The sequence below is a fragment of the Ranitomeya variabilis genome, chromosome 6, assembly GCF_051348905.1.
Source record: "Ranitomeya variabilis isolate aRanVar5 chromosome 6, aRanVar5.hap1, whole genome shotgun sequence".
In the NCBI taxonomy this organism is placed as follows: Eukaryota; Metazoa; Chordata; class Amphibia; order Anura; family Dendrobatidae; genus Ranitomeya; species Ranitomeya variabilis.
Window position 1 is genome coordinate 21949134 of NC_135237.1, and position 18942 is coordinate 21968075.

Genomic DNA, 18942 nt, shown 5'->3' on the forward strand with positions numbered 1-18942 from the left:
AGAAATAAAGATAATAGATGGACACAACGGGGAGGAATGTCAGGACTAGGGTTGAGCGACTTTCATTTTTTTAAGATCGAGTAGGGTTTTGGGAAACCCGATTTTGTCCAGAGTCGAGTCGAGTGCAGTCGGCCGATTGTCGCTAAAAGTCGGGGATCGACCGAAACACGAAACCCAATGCAAGTCAATGGGGAAGCATAGTCGGCTGTGAGTGGAGGCCAGGAAAACACCTACAGTGCCCATTTTAATGCCAAAAACATCCATTCTTGTTTCTGAAGCTTGCCAATCGTAATTAACTTTATAATAATAGTTGGGCATAGGGAATTGGGGGTCATTTGGCAAAAGTTGTGGGGGGAGTAGGGCTGGCTCAAGTTTTTCGTGGGCCCAGGAAATGCGGACTACGTCACGGCGGTGGAGCAGGGAGAGGTAAGTATTTCAACGTTGCAAGTGCTGTGATCCTGAGCAAGCAGGGGGGGGCCCACTCGTTCGCATTGGCACTGGCACAGGGCCCCTCAAAGTACGGCGGTGTGTTTGCATGGCGGGGGCGCCTCCCACCAGCAGCGACACTTTTGCGTACTCTGAGGGGCCCTGTGCCAGTGACATCGCCAACGAGTATGCCCCCCCACCTGATGAAGGAACCTGCACTTTCATCTGCACCTTCCTCTTTGTCCCTGTGTAAGGTGGTATAACATGCGGGAAGGGGAACCTTACTTTCAGCAGGGTCAGATTCTGGCTGTGTAGAGTACAAGGGGAATGTAGTGGTCTAGGTCAATGTACCAGCAGACTCATTTAGCAGTGGCTGGGCAATGGGCAGGATGAGGAGGAAACAGATATAGGGCCAAAGAATAAAGTAGGCTAAATGCAGTTCAAAATTTGTAACAGGACTAAACAGGCGGCATTGCTTTGTTCAGTGGAGTAGCAAACCCAAGAGCAGCAGACACTGTTTCAAGGGCCTAACCACACTAGTAGGCCAAATGCAGTTTAATATCTGATAGTATAGGGCGAAAGCCAGAATGTGGAAGCTCAGCTTTGTTCAGTTGAGGACAACACCAGGGAGGGGCAGACACCTTTAGTAGGCCGGTCACCCAATTGCATTTTTAAAATGGTAATTTGGAACAGAAGGTTGAAGCTCAGCTTTATTCAGTTGAGGACAACACCAGGCAGGGGCACACAGACAGACACCTTTAGTAGGCCGGAAAAGCCTATTGCATTTTTTTAAATGGTAATTTGGAACAGAAGGTTGAAGCTCAGCTTTATTCAGTTGAGGACAACACCAGGCAGGGGCACACAGACAGACACCTTTAGTAGGCCGGAAAAGCCTATTGCATTTTTTATAATGGTAATTTGGAACAGAAGGTTGAAGCTCAGCTTTATTCAGTTGAGGACAACTTGAATTAGGGACTGCAGACAGACTTTGCAGGCTGTCCCCTGTGTGGACCATGCATCCAATACATTAACCCATTGAGCCACAAAGGACACGTAACCTTCCGTGGCCAGGCCTACAGGTCCATGTGTCTGTTGTCAGGTATACCTTTGGACTGACAAATTGACAGAATGCAAGGATAATGCGGTCTTTAACATGCAGGTGAAGGGGTGGGATGGCTTTTCTCCCAAAAGAATTGTCAACTGGGTAGCTCATAGCGTGGTACATCGTAGTCCATCCTGGCTTTATTAATATTAAATTAAATCAAAAAATAGGCTCTAGCCACTTTATAATTGGTTCCAGGGGTACACGGGCAGCAGTGGTCTGGTCAGTGGAGGCCTAGTGGAAGGAGGGACCGCAGACAGGCTTCAGAGGCCTAACATAATAAAATGGGCTGGCTGTAGGCACTTTATAATAGGTTCCAGGGGTACACGGGCAGCAGTGGTCTGGTCAGTGGAGGCCTAGTGGAAGGAGGGACCGCAGACAGGCTTCAGAGGCCTAACATAATAAAATGGGCTGGCTGTAGGCACTTTATAATAGGTTCCAGGGGTACACGGGCAGCAGTGGTCTGGTCAGTGGAGGCCTAGTGGAAGGAGGGACCGCAGACAGGCTTCAGAGGCCTAACATAATAAAATTGGGCTGGCTGTAGGCACTTTATAATTGGTTCCAGGGGTACACGGGCAGCAGTGGTCTGGTCAGTGGAGGCCTAGTGGAAGGAGGGACCGCAGACAGGCTTCAGAGGCCTAACATAATAAAATGGGCTGGCTGTAGGCACTTTATAATAGGTTCCAGGGGTACACGGGCAGCAGTGGTCTGGTCAGTGGAGGCCTAGTGGAAGGAGGGACCGCAGACAGGCTTCAAAGGCCTAACATAATAAAATTGGGCTGGCTGTAGGCACTTTATAATAGGTTCCAGGGGTACACGGGCAGCAGTGGTCTGGTCAGTGGAGGCCTAGTGGAAGGAGGGACCGCAGACAGGCTTCAGAGGCCTAACATAATAAAATTGGGCTGGCTGTAGGCACTTTATAATTGGTTCCAGGGGTACACGGGCAGCAGTGGTCTGGTCAGTGGAGGCCTAGTGGAAGGAGGGACCGCAGACAGGCTTCAGAGGCCTAACATAATAAAATGGGCTGGCTGTAGGCACTTTATAATAGGTTCCAGGGGTACATGGGCAGCAGTGGTCTGGTCAGTGGAGGCCTAGCGGAAGGAGGGACCGCAGACAGGCTTCAGAGGCCTAACATAATAAAATTGGGCTGGCTGTAGGCACTTTATAATAGGTTCCAGGGGTACACGGGCAGCAGTGGTCAGGTGAGTGGAGGCCTAGTGGAAGGAGGGACCGCAGACAGGCTTCAAAGGCCTAACATAATAAAATTGGGCTGGCTGTAGGCACTTTATAATAGGTTCCAGGGGTACACGGGCAGCAGTGGTCTGGTCAGTGGAGGCCTAGTGGAAGGAGGGACAGCAGACAGGCTTCAGAGGCCTAACATAATAAAATGGGCTGGCTGTAGGCACTTTATAATAGGTTCCAGGGGTACATGGGCAGCAGTGGTCTGGTCAGTGGAGGCCTAGCGGAAGGAGGGACCGCAGACAGGCTTCAGAGGCCTAACATAATAAAATTGGGCTGGCTGTAGGCACTTTATAATAGGTTCCAGGGGTACACGGGCAGCAGTGGTCAGGTGAGTGGAGGCCTAGTGGAAGGAGGGAGCGCAGACAGGCTTCGAAGGCCTAACATAATAAAATGGGCTGGCTGTAGGCACTTTATAATAGGTTCCAGGGGTACACGGGCAGCAGTGGTCTGGTCAGTGGAGGCCTAGTGGAAGGAGGGACCGCAGACAGGCTTCAGAGGCCTAACATAATAAAATGGGCTGGCTGTAGGCACTTTATAATAGGTTCCAGGGGTACATGGGCAGCAGTGGTCTGGTCAGTGGAGGCCTAGCGGAAGGAGGGACCGCAGACAGGCTTCAGAGGCCTAACATAATAAAATTGGGCTGGCTGTAGGCACTTTATAATAGGTTCCAGGGGTACACGGGCAGCAGTGGTCAGGTGAGTGGAGGCCTAGTGGAAGGAGGGAGCGCAGACAGGCTTCGAAGGCCTAACATAATAAAATGGGCTGGCTGTAGGCACTTTATAATAGGTTCCAGGGGTACACGGGCAGCAGTGGTCTGGTCAGTGGAGGCCTAGTGGAAGGAGGGACCGCAGACAGGCTTCAGAGGCCTAACATAATAAAATTGGGCTGGCTGTAGGCACTTTATAATTGGTTCCAGGGGTACACGGGCAGCAGTGGTCTGGTCAGTGGAGGCCTAGTGGAAGGAGGGAGCGCAGAAAGGCTTCAAAGGCCTAAAATAACAAACAATAGGCTCATGGCAGTTTTACATCGGTTACATGGATACACAGGCAGCTTGGTGGTGAGTGGAGGAGTAGTGCAAGGAGTGTCTGTCCCAGTACTCCCAAAATATAAATAGATGTTAATGTATCGCAAAACAACCAAAACAAAAAAAAAGGTGGCATACTTTGGTACAGGGGTGGGCTCATCTGCTGAGTTTCTGACATAGTAATTTGGCAGTAACTATTTAATGGTGCCAATATAGGACACAGACACAGACAACTTTAAGTTGCATCATAGATGTCTACAAATTTGTATTGTCAGTGCCAGACATTGAATGATGTCAGCGAATAGACTAAAGATTGGTGGAGCTGTGCGACATAATTTTGCACGTGGTAGAGCCCATTTTGAGCTGGGGTAGGGGGGAACTCTCTTGAGGCCGGCGGGACCGCCCCAGGGCCACTCATGTTACAACGGTGTGTCTGACGTTGGGTGCGCACCACCACCGCCAGAGACACTACATTGTACTATGAGGGACCCAGTAGCAATGCCGTCAACCAAAAGCGAGCACACCCACCTCTTCAGACAAACAGCAGTCTCACGGGTGCTTGCGCCAAGTCGCGATACCACGGCCCCGTGTGGGGAGTTTGGCCATTTAGGGAGGTGTAAACATGTCGTATGCTGTACAATCAGCTGCAGCAAATTAGACATTAGAAAAGTAATTCACAGGCAAGAGCTTTTCATAGGAAAGCTAGGTGTCGGCCGGGCAAGGTGGGGCAAAAGATTTCGAAATCCAGTTGTGGTTCATTTTAATGAATGTTAGATCGTCAACATTTTGGGTAGCCAGACGAGTCCTTTTTTCGGTTAATATTGAACCTGCAGCACTGAATACTCTTTCTGATAGGACACTTGCTGCCGGGCAAGCGAGCTCCTGTAATGCATATTCTGCCAATTCTGGCCAGGTGTCTAATTTGGAGGCCCAGTAATCAAATGGGAATGACGGTTGAGGGAGAACATCGATAAGGGATGAAAAATAGTTAGTAACCATACTGGACAAATGTTGTCTCCTGTCACTTTCAATTGATGCAGCAGTACCTGTCCTGTCTGCGGTCATAGCAAAATCACTCCACAACCTGGTCAGAAAACCCCTCTGTCCAACGCCACTTCTGATGTGTGCACCCCTAACACTCCTAGTCTGCTGCCCCCTGGAGCTCGTGTGAGAACGATCACGTGCGCTGTGTGCTGGGAATGCCTGAAGCAAACGGTCAACAAGAGTTGATTGTTTGGTTGCTAATATTAGTTCCAAGTTCTCATGTGGCATAATATTTTGCAATTTGCCTTTATAGCGTGGATCAAGGAGGCAGGCCAACCAGTAATCGTCATCGTTCATCATTTTCGTAATGCGTGTGTCCCTTTTTAGGATACGTAAGGCATAATCCGCCATGTGGGCCAAAGTTCCAGTTGTCAAATCTCCGGTTGTGATTGGTTGAGGGGCAGTTGCAGGCAAATCTACGTCACTTGTGTCCCTCCAAAAACCAGAACCCGGCCGTGACACGCAACCAATTTCCTGTGCCCCCGGGAAAGGTTCCGCATTAAAAATATACTCATCCCCATCATCCTCCTCGTCCTCCACCTCCTCTTCGCCCGCTACCTCGTCCTGTACACTGCCCTGACCAGACAATGGCTGACTGTCATCAAGGCTTTCCTCTTCCTCTGGTGCAGACGCCTGCTCCTTTATGTGCGTCAAACTTTGCATCAGCAGACGCATTAGGGGGATGCTCATGCTTATTACGGCGTTGTCTGCACTAACCAGCCGTGTGCATTCCTCAAAACACTGAAGGACTTGACACATGTCTTGTATCTTAGACCACTGCACACCTGACAACTCCATGTCTGCCATCCTACTGCCTGCCCGTGTATCCTCCCACAAATAAATAACAGCACGCCTCTGTTCGCACAGTCTCTGAAGCATGTGCAGTGTTGAGTTCCACCTTGTTGCAACGTCTATGATTAGGCGATGCTGGGGAAGGTTCAAAGACCGCTGATAGGTCTGCATACGGCTGGCGTGTACAGGCGAACGTCGGATATGTGAGCAAAGTGCACGCACTTTGAGGAGCAGGTCGGAGAACCCAGGATAAGTTTTCAATAAGCACTGCACCACCAGGTTTAAGGTGTGAGCCAGGCAAGGAATGTGTTTCAGTTGGGAAAGGGAGATGGCAGCCATGAAATTCCTTCCGTTATCACTCACTACCTTGCCTGCCTCAAGATCTACTGTGCCCAGCCACGACTGCGTTTCTTGTTGCAAGAACTCGGACAGAACTTCCGCGGTGTGTCTGTTGTCGCCCAAACACTTCATAGCCAATACAGCCTGCTGACGCTTGGCAGTAGCTGGCCCATAATGGGACAACTGGTGTGCAACAGTGTCATCTGCCGATGGAGTGGTTGGCAGACTGCGTTCTGTGGAAGAGCTGTAGCTTCTGCAGGAGGACGAGGAGGAGGAGGAGGAGGAGGGGGTGCGAACGCCTACAGCCAACTGTTTCCTAGACCGTGGGCTAGGCACAACTGTCCCTAAATTGATGTCGCCTGTGGACCCTGCATCCACCACATTCACCCAGTGTGCCGTGATGGACACATAACGTCCCTGGCCATGCCTACTGGTCCATGCATCTGTAGTCAGGTGCACCTTTGTACTCACAGATTGCCTGAGTGCATGGACGATGCGCTGTTTAACATGCTGGTGCAGGGCTGGGATGGCTTTTCTGGAAAAAAAGTGTCGACTGGGTAGCTCGTATCGTGGTTCAGCGTACTCCATCAGGGCTTTGAAAGCTTCGCTTTCAACTAACCGGTAGGGCATCATCTCTAACGAGATTAGTCTAGCTATGTGGGCGTTAAAACCCTGTGTACGCGGATGCGAGGATAAGTACTTCCTTTTTCTAACCAGAGTCTTATGTAGGGTGAGCTGGACTGGAGAGCTGGAGATCGTGGAACTAGCGGTGGTGCCGGTGTACATGGCAGACTGAGAGACGGTTGGAGACGGTATTGTTTCCGCCGGTGCCCTAGATGCAATATTTCCTCCTACAAAACTGGTGATTCCCTGACCCTGACTGCTTTGGGCTGGCAAAGAAACCTGCACAGATACTGCCGGTGGTGCGGAAAATGGTGGCCTTACAGTGACGGAAGGGATGTTGCGTTGCTGACTAGCTTCATTGGCCGAGGGTGCTACAACCTTAAGGGACGTTTGGTAGTTAGTCCAGGCTTGAAAATGCATGGTGGTTAAGTGTCTATGCATGCAACTAGTATTTAGACTTTTCAGATTCTGACCTCTGCTTAAGCTAGTTGAACATTTTTGACAGATGACTTTGCGCTGATCAGTTGGATGTTGTTTAAAAAAATGCCAGACTGCACTCTTCCTAGACTCGGATCCCTTTTCAGGGATTGCAGACTGAGCTTTAACCGGATGGCCACGCTGTCCTCCAACAGGTTTTGGCTTTGACACGCGTTTTGGGCCAGATACGGGCCCGGCAGATGGAACCTGTTGCGATGTTGATGCCTGCTGCGGCCCCTCCTCCACCTCCGCTTCTGAACTACTGCCGCCTGCACCCTGTTCCCCCAATGGCTGCCAATCGGGGTCAATAACTGGGTCATCTATTACCTCCTCTTCGAGCTCGTGTGCAACTTCGTCTGTGTCACTGTGTCGGTCGGTGGTATAGCGTTCGTGGCGGGGCAACATAGTCTCATCAGGGTCTGATTGTGGATCTGTACCCTGAGAGGGCAATGTGGTGGTCTGAGTCAAAGGAGCAGCATAGTACTCTGGCTGTGGCTGTGCATCAGTGCACTCCATGTCAGAATCTACTTGTAATGGGCATGGCCTGTTAAGTGTTTCACTTTCTAAGCCAGGGACGGTATGTGTAAAGAGCTCCATGGAGTGACCCGTTGTGTCGCCTGCTGCATCCTTCTCTCTTGTTGTAGTTTTTGCTGAGGAGGACAAGGAAGCGACTTGTCCCTGACCGTGAACATCCACAAGCGACGCGCTGCTTTTACATTTACCAGTTTCTGAAGAGGAGGCAAAAGAGCTAGAGGCTGAGTCTGCAATGTAAGCCAAAACTTGCTGTTGCTGCTCCGCCTTTAAAAGCGGTTTTCCTACTCCCAGAAAAGAGAGCGTTCGAGGCCTTGTGTAGCCTGACGAGGAAACTGGCTCCACAGCTCCAGACTTAGGTGGAATATTTTTATCCCCACGACCACCTGATGCTCCACTACCACTACCATCATTACCAGCTGACAATGAACGCCCACGACGACCTCTTGCACCAGACTTCCTCATTGTTTTAAAATCTTAACCAAAGTAACTTTATTTGTTGCTGTCAAACAACTTACACGGTGAGCTATAACTTCTGTATGATTTCTATATCCCTTAACAGGTTGGTGAGACCACAAGGAAAATCAGGCACAATGTTACACACTCTGTTTTCTGTGGCACCAAATCACAGAGATGACACACACGCAGGACTGTCACTCAAGCACTATTGTCAATATTAATCTCCCACCTAATTAATTTTTTTTTTTCTCAGGGAGACTTTAGAAACCCAAGAATATTTAAAAAAAAAAAAAAAAAAAAAAAAAAGCCTTTCTATGGCCCACTGAATGAGAGATGGCACGCACAGGAGTGGCACACAAGCCCTGACAGAGGCCAATATTTTTCTCCCACTGACTGATGTAGTGTTTTTGTGTTGAGGTAGATTTTAAAACACAAATGAAGGAAAAAAAATTAAAGGCTTTCTATGGCCCACAATTAGAGAGAGAGGTGGCACACCCAGGAGTCAAGACTGGCACACAAGCTGAAAGGGCAATATTACTCTCCCACTGTTTTTTTAACTTTTTTTTTTTTATTTTCAGGGAGACTTTAGAAACCAAATAATATTAAAAAAACAAAAAAAATAAATAGCCTTTCTATGGCCCACTGAATGAGAGAGAAAGGTGGCACACCCAGGAGTCAAGACTGGCGCACAAGCTGAAAGGGCAATATTACTCTCCCACTGTTTTTTTAACTTTTTTTTTTTTATTTTCAGGGAGACTTTAGAAACCAAATAATATTAAAAAAAAAAAAAATAAATAAATAGCCTTTCTATGGCCCACTGAATGAGAGAGAAAGGTGGCACACCCAGGAGTCAAGACTGGCGCACAAGCTGAAAGGGCAATATTACTCTCCCACTGTTTTTTTTTTTTTATTTTCAGGGAGACTTTAGAAACCAAATAATATTAAAAAAAAAAAACAAAAAATAAATAGCCTTTCTATGGCCCACTGAATGAGAGAGAAAGGTGGCACACCCAGGAGTCAAGACTGGCGCACAAGCTGAAAGGGCAATATTACTCTCCCACTGTTTTTTTTTTTTTATTTTCAGGGAGACTTTAGAAACCAAATAATATTAAAAAAACAAAAAAAAAATAAATAGCCTTTCTATGGCCCACTGAATGAGAGAGAAAGGTGGCACACCCAGGAGTCAAGACTGGCGCACAAGCTGAAAGGGCAATATTACTCTCCCACTGTTTTTTTAACTTTTTTTTTTATTTTCAGGGAGACTTTAGAAACCAAATAATATTAAAAAAAAAAAAAAAAAATAAATAGCCTTTCTATGGCCCACTGAATGAGAGAGAAAGGTGGCACACCCAGGAGTCAAGACTGGCGCACAAGCTGAAAGGGCAATATTACTCTCCCACTGTTTTTTTGTTTTTTTTTTTCAGGGAGACTTTAGAAACCAAATAATATTAAAAAAACAAAAAAAATAAATAGCCTTTCTATGGCCCACTGAATGAGAGAGAAAGGTGGCACACCCAGGAGTCAAGACTGGCGCACAAGCTGAAAGGGCAATATTACTCTCCCACTGTTTTTTTAACTTTTTTTTTTTATTTTCAGGGAGACTTTAGAAACCAAATAATATTAAAAAAAAAAAAAAAATAGCCTTTCTATGGCCCACTGAATGAGAGAGAAAGGTGGCACACCCAGGAGTCAAGACTGGCACACAAGCTGAAAGGGCAATATTACTCTCCCACTGTTTTTTTAATTTTTTTTTTTTTTTGTTTTCAGGGAGACTTTAGAAACCAAATAATATTAAAAAAACAAAAAAAATAAATAGCCTTTCTATGGCCCACTGAATGAGAGAGAAAGGTGGCACACCCAGGAGTCAAGACTGGCGCACAAGCTGAAAGGGCAATATTACTCTCCCACTGTTTTTTTAACTTTTTTTTTTTATTTTCAGGGAGACTTTAGAAACCAAATAATATTAAAAAAACAAAAAAAAAATAAATAGCCTTTCTATGGCCCACTGAATGAGAGAGAAAGGTGGCACACCCAGGAGTCAAGACTGGCGCACAAGCTGAAAGGGCAATATTACTCTCCCACTGTTTTTTTTTTTTTATTTTCAGGGAGACTTTAGAAACCAAATAATATTAAAAAAAAAACAAAAAAAACAAGGCTTTCTATGGCCCACTGAATGAGAGATGGCACGCACAGGAGTGGCACACAAGCCCTGACTGAGGCCAATATTTTTCTCCCACTGATTGATGTAGTGTTTTTGTGTTGAGGTAGATTTTAAAACACAAATGAAGGAAAAAAATTAAAAGGCTTTCTATGGCCCACAATTAGAGAGAGAGGTGGCACACCCAGGAGTCAAGACTGGCACACAAGCTGAAAGGGCAATATTACTCTCCCACTGTTTTTTTATGTATTTTTTTTTTTTCAGGGAGACTTTAGAAACCAAATAATATTAAAAAAAAAAGGCTTTCTATGGCCCACTGAATGAGAGGGACAGAGGTGGCACACCCAGGAGTCAAGACTGGCACACAAGCTGAAAGGGCAATATTACTCTCCCACTGTTTTTTTATGTTTTTTTTTTTTCAGGGAGACTTTAGAAACCAAATAATATTAAAAAAACAAAAAAAATAAATAGCCTTTCTATGGCCCACTGAATGAGAGAGAAAGGTGGCACACCCAGGAGTCAAGACTGGCACACAAGCTGAAAGGGCAATATTACTCTCCCACTGTTTTTTTTTTATTATTTTCAGGGAGACTTTAGAAACCAAATAATATTAAAAAAAATAAATAAATAAATAGGCTTTCTATAGCCCACTGAATGAGAGATAGCACGCACAGGAGTGGCACACAAGCCCTGACTGAGGCCAATATTTTTCTACCACTGATTGATGTAGTGTTTTTGTGTTGAGGTAGAATTTAGAACACAAATCACGGAAAAAATAAATAGGCTTTCTATGGCCCACTCAGTGAGAGATGGCACACACAGGGATGGCACTGTAGCAGAAATGCCAATCTTAATCTCCCACAAAAAAATTTAAAAATAAACAGGGACTGTCCTACAATTACTATCTCCCCTGCAGTAATCTAAGCCAGGTATGGCAGGCAGCAATAGGAGTGGACTGATGCACAAATTAAATAAAAAGTGTGGACAAACAAAAAAGATAGCTGTGCAGAAAGGAAGGAACAAGAGGATATGTGCTTTGAAAAAAGCAGTTGGTTTCCACAGTGGCGTACACACAGCAATACAGCTATCACGGAGCCTTCTAGGGCAGCCCAATGAGCTACAGCGCTGAGGGAAAAAAAAAAAAATAGCTTCCACTGTCCCTGCACACCGAAGGTGGTGTTGGACAGTGGAAATCGCTGCAGCACAAGCGGTTTGGTGGTTAGTGGACCCTGCCTAACGCTCTCCCTGCTTCTGACGAAGCGGCAGCAACCTGTCCCTAAGTTCAGATCAGCAGCAGTAAGATGGCGGTCGGCGGGAACGCCCCTTTATAGCCCCTGTGACGCCGCAGACAGCAAGCCAATCACTGCAATGCCCTTCTCTAAGATGGTGGGGACCAGGACCTATGTCATCACGCTGCCCACACTCTGCGTTCACCTTCATTGGCTGAGAAATGGCGCTTTTCGCGTCATTGAAACGCGACTTTGGCGCGAAAGTCGCGTACCGCATGGCCGACAAGCACAGGGGTCGGATCGGGTTTCATGAGACGCCGACTTAGCCAAAAGTCGGCGACTTTTGAAAATGATCGACCCGTTTCGCTCAACCCTAGTCAGGACACAATGTCCCCAAAAAACACGTATCAGAGAGTAGAACAATCCAACACCAGACCAAATGTATGGAAATGCTGCTAATACTTGTTATAGGAGCAACATTGTAATATGTAATACAAAACTGATACAGTACTGGCGCGAAACCGCTGCAAAGTAAGAAATGGGAAAATATAAAGTAAATGAACAAAAGAGAAATATAAATCCCATCAGTATCTGGTGACCGCCCATCACCTCCATCATCAGTATCTGGTGACCGCCCGTCACCTCCATCATCAGTATCTGGTGACCGCCTGATTCCTCCATAATCAGTATCTGGTGACCGCCTGATTCCTCCATAATCAGTATCTGGTGACCGCCCATCGCCTCCATCATCAGTATCTGGTGACCGCCCGTCACCTCCATCATCAGTATCTGGTGACCGCCTGATTCCTCCATAATCAGTATCTGGTGACCGCCCATCGCCTCCATCATCAGTATCTGGTGACCGCCCGTCACCTCCATCATCAGTATCTGGTGACCGCCTGATTCCTCCATCATCAGTATCTGGTGACCGCCCATCGCCTCCACCATCAGTATCTGGTTACCGCCAGTCGCCTCCATCATCAGTATCTGGTGACCGCCCATCGCCTCTATCATCAGTATCTGGTGACCTCCCGTTACCTCCATCATCAGTATCTGGTGACCGCCCCTCGCCTTCATCATCAGTATCTGGTGCCCGTCCATCGCCTCCATCAACAGTATCTGGTGACCGCCCGTCTCCTCCATGATCAGTATCTGGTGACCGCCCGTCACCTCCATCATCAGTATCGGGTGACCGCCCATCGCCTCCATCATCAGTATCTGGTGACCTCCCGTTACCTCCATCATCAGTATCTGGTGACCGCCCCTAACCTCCATCATCAGTATCTGGTTACCGCCAGTCGCCTCCATCATCAGTATCTGGTGACCGCCTGTTACCTCCATCATCAGTATCTGGTGACCGCCCGTCACCTCCATCATCAGTATCTGGTGACCGCCCGTCACCTCCATCATCAGTATCTGGTGACCGCCCATCACCTCCATCATCAGTCTCTGGTGACCGCCCGTCACCTCCATCATGAGTATCTGGTGACCGCCCATCACCTCCATCATCAGTCTCTGGGGACCGGCCATCACCTCCATCATGAGTATCTGCAGTCTTCTGTGAATTCTCTGAATTTTCTGCCTGGGAGACACCTTGCTGATGCACTATAACTACAATGTGTCTTGTTTCTGCACTCAGTCTTACCATGGTATATGACCTGTAACAGGGAGCTGTCTTCTACAACCTCACCCTTATAAAAGAGTTTGGCTTTTCCTCACCCAATTCAAAGCCTCCTACCCAGCTGTTTCTTTTAATGATTTTGTTTAAAACTACATATTAAAATGATGATTTATCACCTGTTTGGGTAGAACTGGTTACTCAGACACCTGACTACAATCCTACAAAGTCCCAGACGTTATGCAAGTACCTGGAAGAGCTGATTAACAGAGCGGTCACCAGATAATGATCGGATTTCTATTTCTCTTTTGTTCATTCACTTTGCATTGTGTTAATTGATAAAAATAAACAATTTTCCATTTTTTTTTAAACCATTCCATCTGGGCAGAATTTTTCCACACCTGTCTAAAACTTTTGCACAGTACTATAGTATATGTATAAATATGTGTGCATGTAGTATATATATATATATAAAATAATAATAAAACAGTGGCGCAAAGTGTCACAATTGTAAAAATCCTGCGGCGAAACCAACAATTCCCCACAAAAAAATTGTAAGATAAGAGAAATATTATATATATATACACATGACGTGTATAAAGGTTCGCGCTAGAAAGAACAAGGTGTATCCACTAAAAAGCTGTCTGTATAAGGGGTCTGTCACATACAAATAAAAAATATATAATATGTCGGTCCCAATAAAGCTGCTGCGTGGCTTTGGAAATGATTGTAACTCACCCACTGCAGTAAGGGTAACACAAGGCGGCTGGTGATCCTGTCCTGTTGCAGCAAGTGTCCATCCAAAGGAATTTTCTAATGTAGTAAGTCCAATAGTAACCCCAAACTTTTGACTGCTCCGGCCGAAAGCAGTCACAGTTCACCGGACAACAAGTAAAGGCGGTAGTCCAGCTAAACCGACGCCGCGTGTGAAGCGAACAGTGCGCACAGCGACGGTGCAGGACCTGTGTGACGTAACGCTCACGTGACCGCCGCTAGAGTCCGGTGGTAAGTACGGAATGCGGTGAGGACCTCTATCCTACGCGTTTCGGAGACGCCTGTCTCCTTCATCAGGCCGGAGCAGTCAAAAGTTTGGGGTTACTATTGGACTTACTACATTAGAAAATTCCTTTGGATGGACACTTGCTGCAACAGGACAGGATCACCAGCCGCCTTGTGTTACCCTTACTGCAGTGGGTGAGTTACAATCATTTCCAAAGCCACGCAGCAGCTTTATTGGGACCGACATATTATATATTTTTTATTTGTATGTGACAGACCCCTTATACAGACAGCTTTTTAGTGGATACACCTTGTTCTTTCTAGCGCGAACCTTTATACACGTCATGTGTATATATATATAATATATATATATATATATATATATATTGTGTGATCTCATTAGAAAACAAGGCTTTATGAGAATATTTGTCACAAGGGTGAGTGTACAGAGTCTTTTTAGACTTCGATTGATGACTTTGGATGGAATCCATGTGACTCATTTCACCAATCTGAGTGGTGACGGTTTTCCTCGGCCTAGAAGCTCTTGCAGTTTTTGCAGACTTACGCTTGGATCTTGGACCGTCCATGGCCGGTGCCCCCCGCAGACAGCTGTCCCTCCACTCGTCCAATGTGTCATGTCCATGTGGTGATCACGTTACGTTCGGGATCCCGCTGCTTTGTAATGTTGCTGCTATATATAGGGAGCAGCTGATGAGATAAGTCAGCTGGAATAGCAAGGCTTTCAAATACTGGGTGGTGGCGGTGTGTTAGGTCGAAAGGAAGACGTCTTTCTTCCAAGACTTAATCATAATAGAAGAAAGTCACATCTGAGCAGGCTTCGTGGCCAAAGTAGAAGATTGGTGATCCAAAATGACACTTCCCGTACAACAGAGTGAAGAGCAGAGACTCTACCAGCAAACATTGCTTCAAGATGGTCTCAAGGATATGTTGGACAACGACAAGTTCATAGATTGCATCTTGAAGATAAAGGGAAAGGAATTTCCATGCCACCGGCTGGTCCTGGCAGCTTGCAGCCCTTACTTCCGAGCCATGTTCCTCTCAGACTTAGAGGAGAGCAAGAAAAAAGAAATTGACCTTGAAGATGTGGATCCCGACGTGATGGGGAAGATTCTTCATTACATCTACACTTCTGAAATCGAGATTACGGAGAAAAACGTTCAGGACATCTTCTCTGTGGCCAATATGTTCCAGATCCCTTCCATATTCACAGTCTGTGTCTCCTTTCTCCAGAAAAAGTTGTGTCTTAGTAACTGTCTGGCCATCTTTCGCTTGGGTCTCATGTTGGATTGTCCTCGTCTGGCCGTCTCCTCTAGAGACTTCCTATGCGATCGCTTCAACCTAATCACCAGGGACAATGAGTTCTACCAACTGTCCGCTGATGAACTCATTGCTGTCATATCCAGCGACAACCTCAACATTGAGAAGGAAGAGGAGGTCTTCGAAGTTGTCATGAAGTGGGCTGCCAAGGAGAAAGAAAGCCGAGTCAAAGACCTGCCCGTCATCTTCGAAAGTCTCCGCTTCCGTCTCATGCCTCAGGATTATATCAAGAACAAAGTAGAGAAGCACGAGTTGGTTAAATCTAGTCCAGAAGTCTTGAAGAAGCTTCAGATGGTCAAGGAGGCCCAAGAAGGAAAACTTCCAGTGGTTAAGAAGAAGTCTGGAAAATCAGAACCGGACAAAGATGGGGACAAGGTAGTCAATGGAGATGTTGAGGATGGTCAAGAAGATGAAGAAGCCCTTCCTGGAATTCTGAATGATACATTGAGATTTGGAATGTTTTTAAAGGACCTGGTCTTCATGATTAGTGACACGGGGGCAGTCGGATATGATCCAATCGCAAATGAGTGCTTCTTTGCTTCACTATCAGCTCAGATCCCGAAAAATCACGTCAGTTTGGTAACGAAGGAAAACCAGATCTTTGTGGCTGGTGGACTTTACTACAATGAGGAGAGCAAAGACGAACCACTCAGTTCATACTTCTTACAGGTAAGCCCTTGAAGAGAGTTTTCAATGCTCTCTAGGGAAAAAAATGTTATTCTTGTATCTATGGTTATCACACATTTTCCAACAATCCAAACAAGATGGTTAATAAAAGTATTTTCACTAATTTTCTGGCCTAAAACACCTCCAAGCTTTTGTTTTTGGCCAATCTGGGTTGAGCTGGAGTGTTATGGGTCTTGGCTAAGCCAACCTGTCTAATTCATCAAAGGTTATTATGCCACTATGGTGTCGTAACTTCCTCCAGAAATGTCCTACAGACCCTGAGTGGAGCAATATTCCTGGAGGAAGGTTTAAGATGCGACTAAATCACCACATTGAGTGGCACATGCCTCCTGATGAATGAGGCTCGTCATCTCCTACGACTGCCACCACAATGCCAGGCTTGATGAATCGGATCTGAAAAGTTCAGGAGCATAGTTTCCTGTCTATAGAGATGAGCCAACAAGTATAATAATCTATCAAATGCACTGAAATATTAAATTAATGTAATCATTAATCAAAATAATTAATGTTATCCTGATCGTCGATGATGAGAATAGTCAACACAGATGATCCGAAGTCGTTACCGAGCCTGGATTAAAGTCCAGGCTTACCCAAAAAAAAAACAAAGGGGGACACATAAAAACTTCCCACTTTATTCAATGTATATGAAGACCCTCACGGAGCCGTGTGTAGGGTCCTGACAAGTCTCACACGTCATCAGCCATCACTCATTGCTGGTATCGTAACTCTGGTAGTGAAGTCCAGATATTGTATCAGCGGATGAAGCTACTAAGTTTATAAAACAAAATTGTGATAAAATAAAATAAAACTTTTCTTAAAGTTCAAATGAAAAGAGACAAGACTGTCAGTGATGATCCAAAAACTTGTCTCCGGTCAGTAATGATTGTAGCCACGGATTATAAAACAACAATGTAACACCTATCAGGGTCGGACTGGAGTGCCTAGGGCCCACCAGGGGAATTAACTCTAGGGGCCCACTCTACAGCTACCATAAACTTTTTTTTTATATAATATAAGGACAGTGATATCAACCAGATTTGTAATCTACCTCATTGGGAAAATAAGTTTCTGACAGCAGCAAACGATGAGTCCTGATTGGGGATCTGTCATTAGTTTGCTACCCTTAGTTAGGATACCATAAAATCAGTGACAGATTCCCTGTAACAGAATCCCTGAATACTACCTTTAGGGTAGTTTCCCACTAGTGAGTCCACTGCAGGATGCCCGCTGCTTGTACCCACAGTGGACCCGCTCTGGAGGAGGATCATGCCGAGATTATACGGATATATACTCATATCTAATGCCGGGTGCATTATATACAATGTTATGAGTCAGAGCAAAATCTTTCAAGTGTATTGGACACCTCTATAAAGGTTCTCTGTCAGCACAGAATTACTGTTCAAACCAAGCAGAGGAGCTCAGATTATCATGGCGGCCAAACTTTTATATACACCTTCCCACCTGCTTCTTTCCCATCCATCTCCATCCATCTCTGGCTCTATGAAGCCCGAGCTGTCAATCACACTAGAGGGGGGTGGAGAATGATGGAAAACATACAGGTGGGAAGATGAATGTACATGATTGGCCACGCCATGAAGCACCGAGCAGCAGGACCTAGTTTGAACAGTCATTCTGCACTGACTGTCCCTTTAAGGGTAACTTGTCACCTTGAGAAACGCTATTTATCTGCAGATATAGGGATAATCTGCAGGTTAATGGGGCTTAAAGCCTGGTTAGCCGGTATAAGTACATCACCGGAACCACCATCAGTACGTGGTACATCAATTGTAGTGTCCGGTCAGCCCCATGTACCTTTGTATCACATGAACCTACAACTCCCAGTATGTCCTTAACAATGGAGATACTGGGAGTTGTCAGACTGCGGACCGTACAGGAACCACAGCACTGATGAGACGCAGGCAGGATCACAAATAAACATTTACATCCAGGTATCTTACCTGTGAACCTGTGATGCGTTTTCTGATTAGAGTCGTTCTCTTTCTTTTCATCTCCATCTTGTCCAGACTCCATGATGACTCTTCTCATCCACAGCCGTCTCCGCAGACGTCCATCTTCTCCGGTCTTCTGCAGCACATCTCCACTCGACGCCCTTAAAAATAGTAGTGTCATTATAACACGCCTGAATAAAAATATCTGCCCTACACGGAGCCCCTGTAAAGACTGCTCACAATATGACCCACACTGTCCCTCTAATGGTACATGCCCCCCACACTGTCCTCCCACATGGTGCCCCCCTATACTGCCCAGTCCCTATACTGTGCCCCCTCATCACACTTCTTCTCTTCAGCATACTATTCCCCCCCCCCATACTGCTGCATCTATATGTCCCCCACCACTACGTGGGCTCTGTTCTGTGTCCCCTCACACTTTTCTCCCCCAATGCCATCTCCTCATACATTCCTCCCACTCTCCATAATGTCTCCTCACACCTCCCCCTTCAGTTGCCGCACCCTATAACCATACCGTGTCTTCACACATTATCCCCATACTGTCTCCTAAAATGTCTTCCGCTATCTCTCCCCAATTATAATAAATCTTTGGAAGAACACAAAGACACACAGACATGCAGAAGAACATATACACACCAAGACACCTACACACCTGTGCAGACATGCACTCGCAGACACACACATGCAGAAATGGGGACATAACATATACACACAGGCAAGCGCACTTACACACACAAAAAGGCACACGTAAACACACAGACATGCTCATACACACAGAGAAGCGCCTAAAAATTCACACTCCGACAAGTACACACACAAAATGTGAAAATGCACACACGTGAAGATACATACACAAAAATGCACACCCAGGGAGACATGCACA

General features: G+C 46.2%; 1 protein-coding gene and 2 long non-coding RNA genes across 5 annotated transcripts in view; 2 read left to right on the top strand and 1 right to left on the bottom strand.

The window, feature by feature from the left end:
* Positions 1 to 18942, bottom strand: part of LOC143781423 (uncharacterized) — a 62432-nt gene that overhangs the window by 36674 nt on the left and 6816 nt on the right. For 2 of the 3 annotated variants that reach the window (XR_013216709.1, XR_013216710.1), the window contains exon 2: positions 18048 to 18199. This is a non-coding gene — a long non-coding RNA (uncharacterized LOC143781423). The remainder of the gene's footprint in view (positions 1 to 18047; positions 18200 to 18942) is intronic. The other variant, XR_013216711.1, reaches the window with a different exon arrangement.
* Positions 7788 to 9192, top strand: LOC143781420 (uncharacterized). The gene is made up of 2 exons (XR_013216707.1): positions 7788 to 8546; positions 8895 to 9192. It is a non-coding gene; the product is annotated as an uncharacterized LOC143781420 (long non-coding RNA).
* The window catches only part of KLHL40 (kelch like family member 40), a 35536-nt gene continuing 31390 nt past the window's right edge, over positions 14797 to 18942 (top strand). The window contains exon 1 of the mRNA XM_077268018.1: positions 14797 to 16071. Within this exon, the coding sequence (XP_077124133.1) occupies positions 14935 to 16071 (1137 nt within the window). The 5' untranslated portion in view covers positions 14797 to 14934. The remainder of the gene's footprint in view (positions 16072 to 18942) is intronic.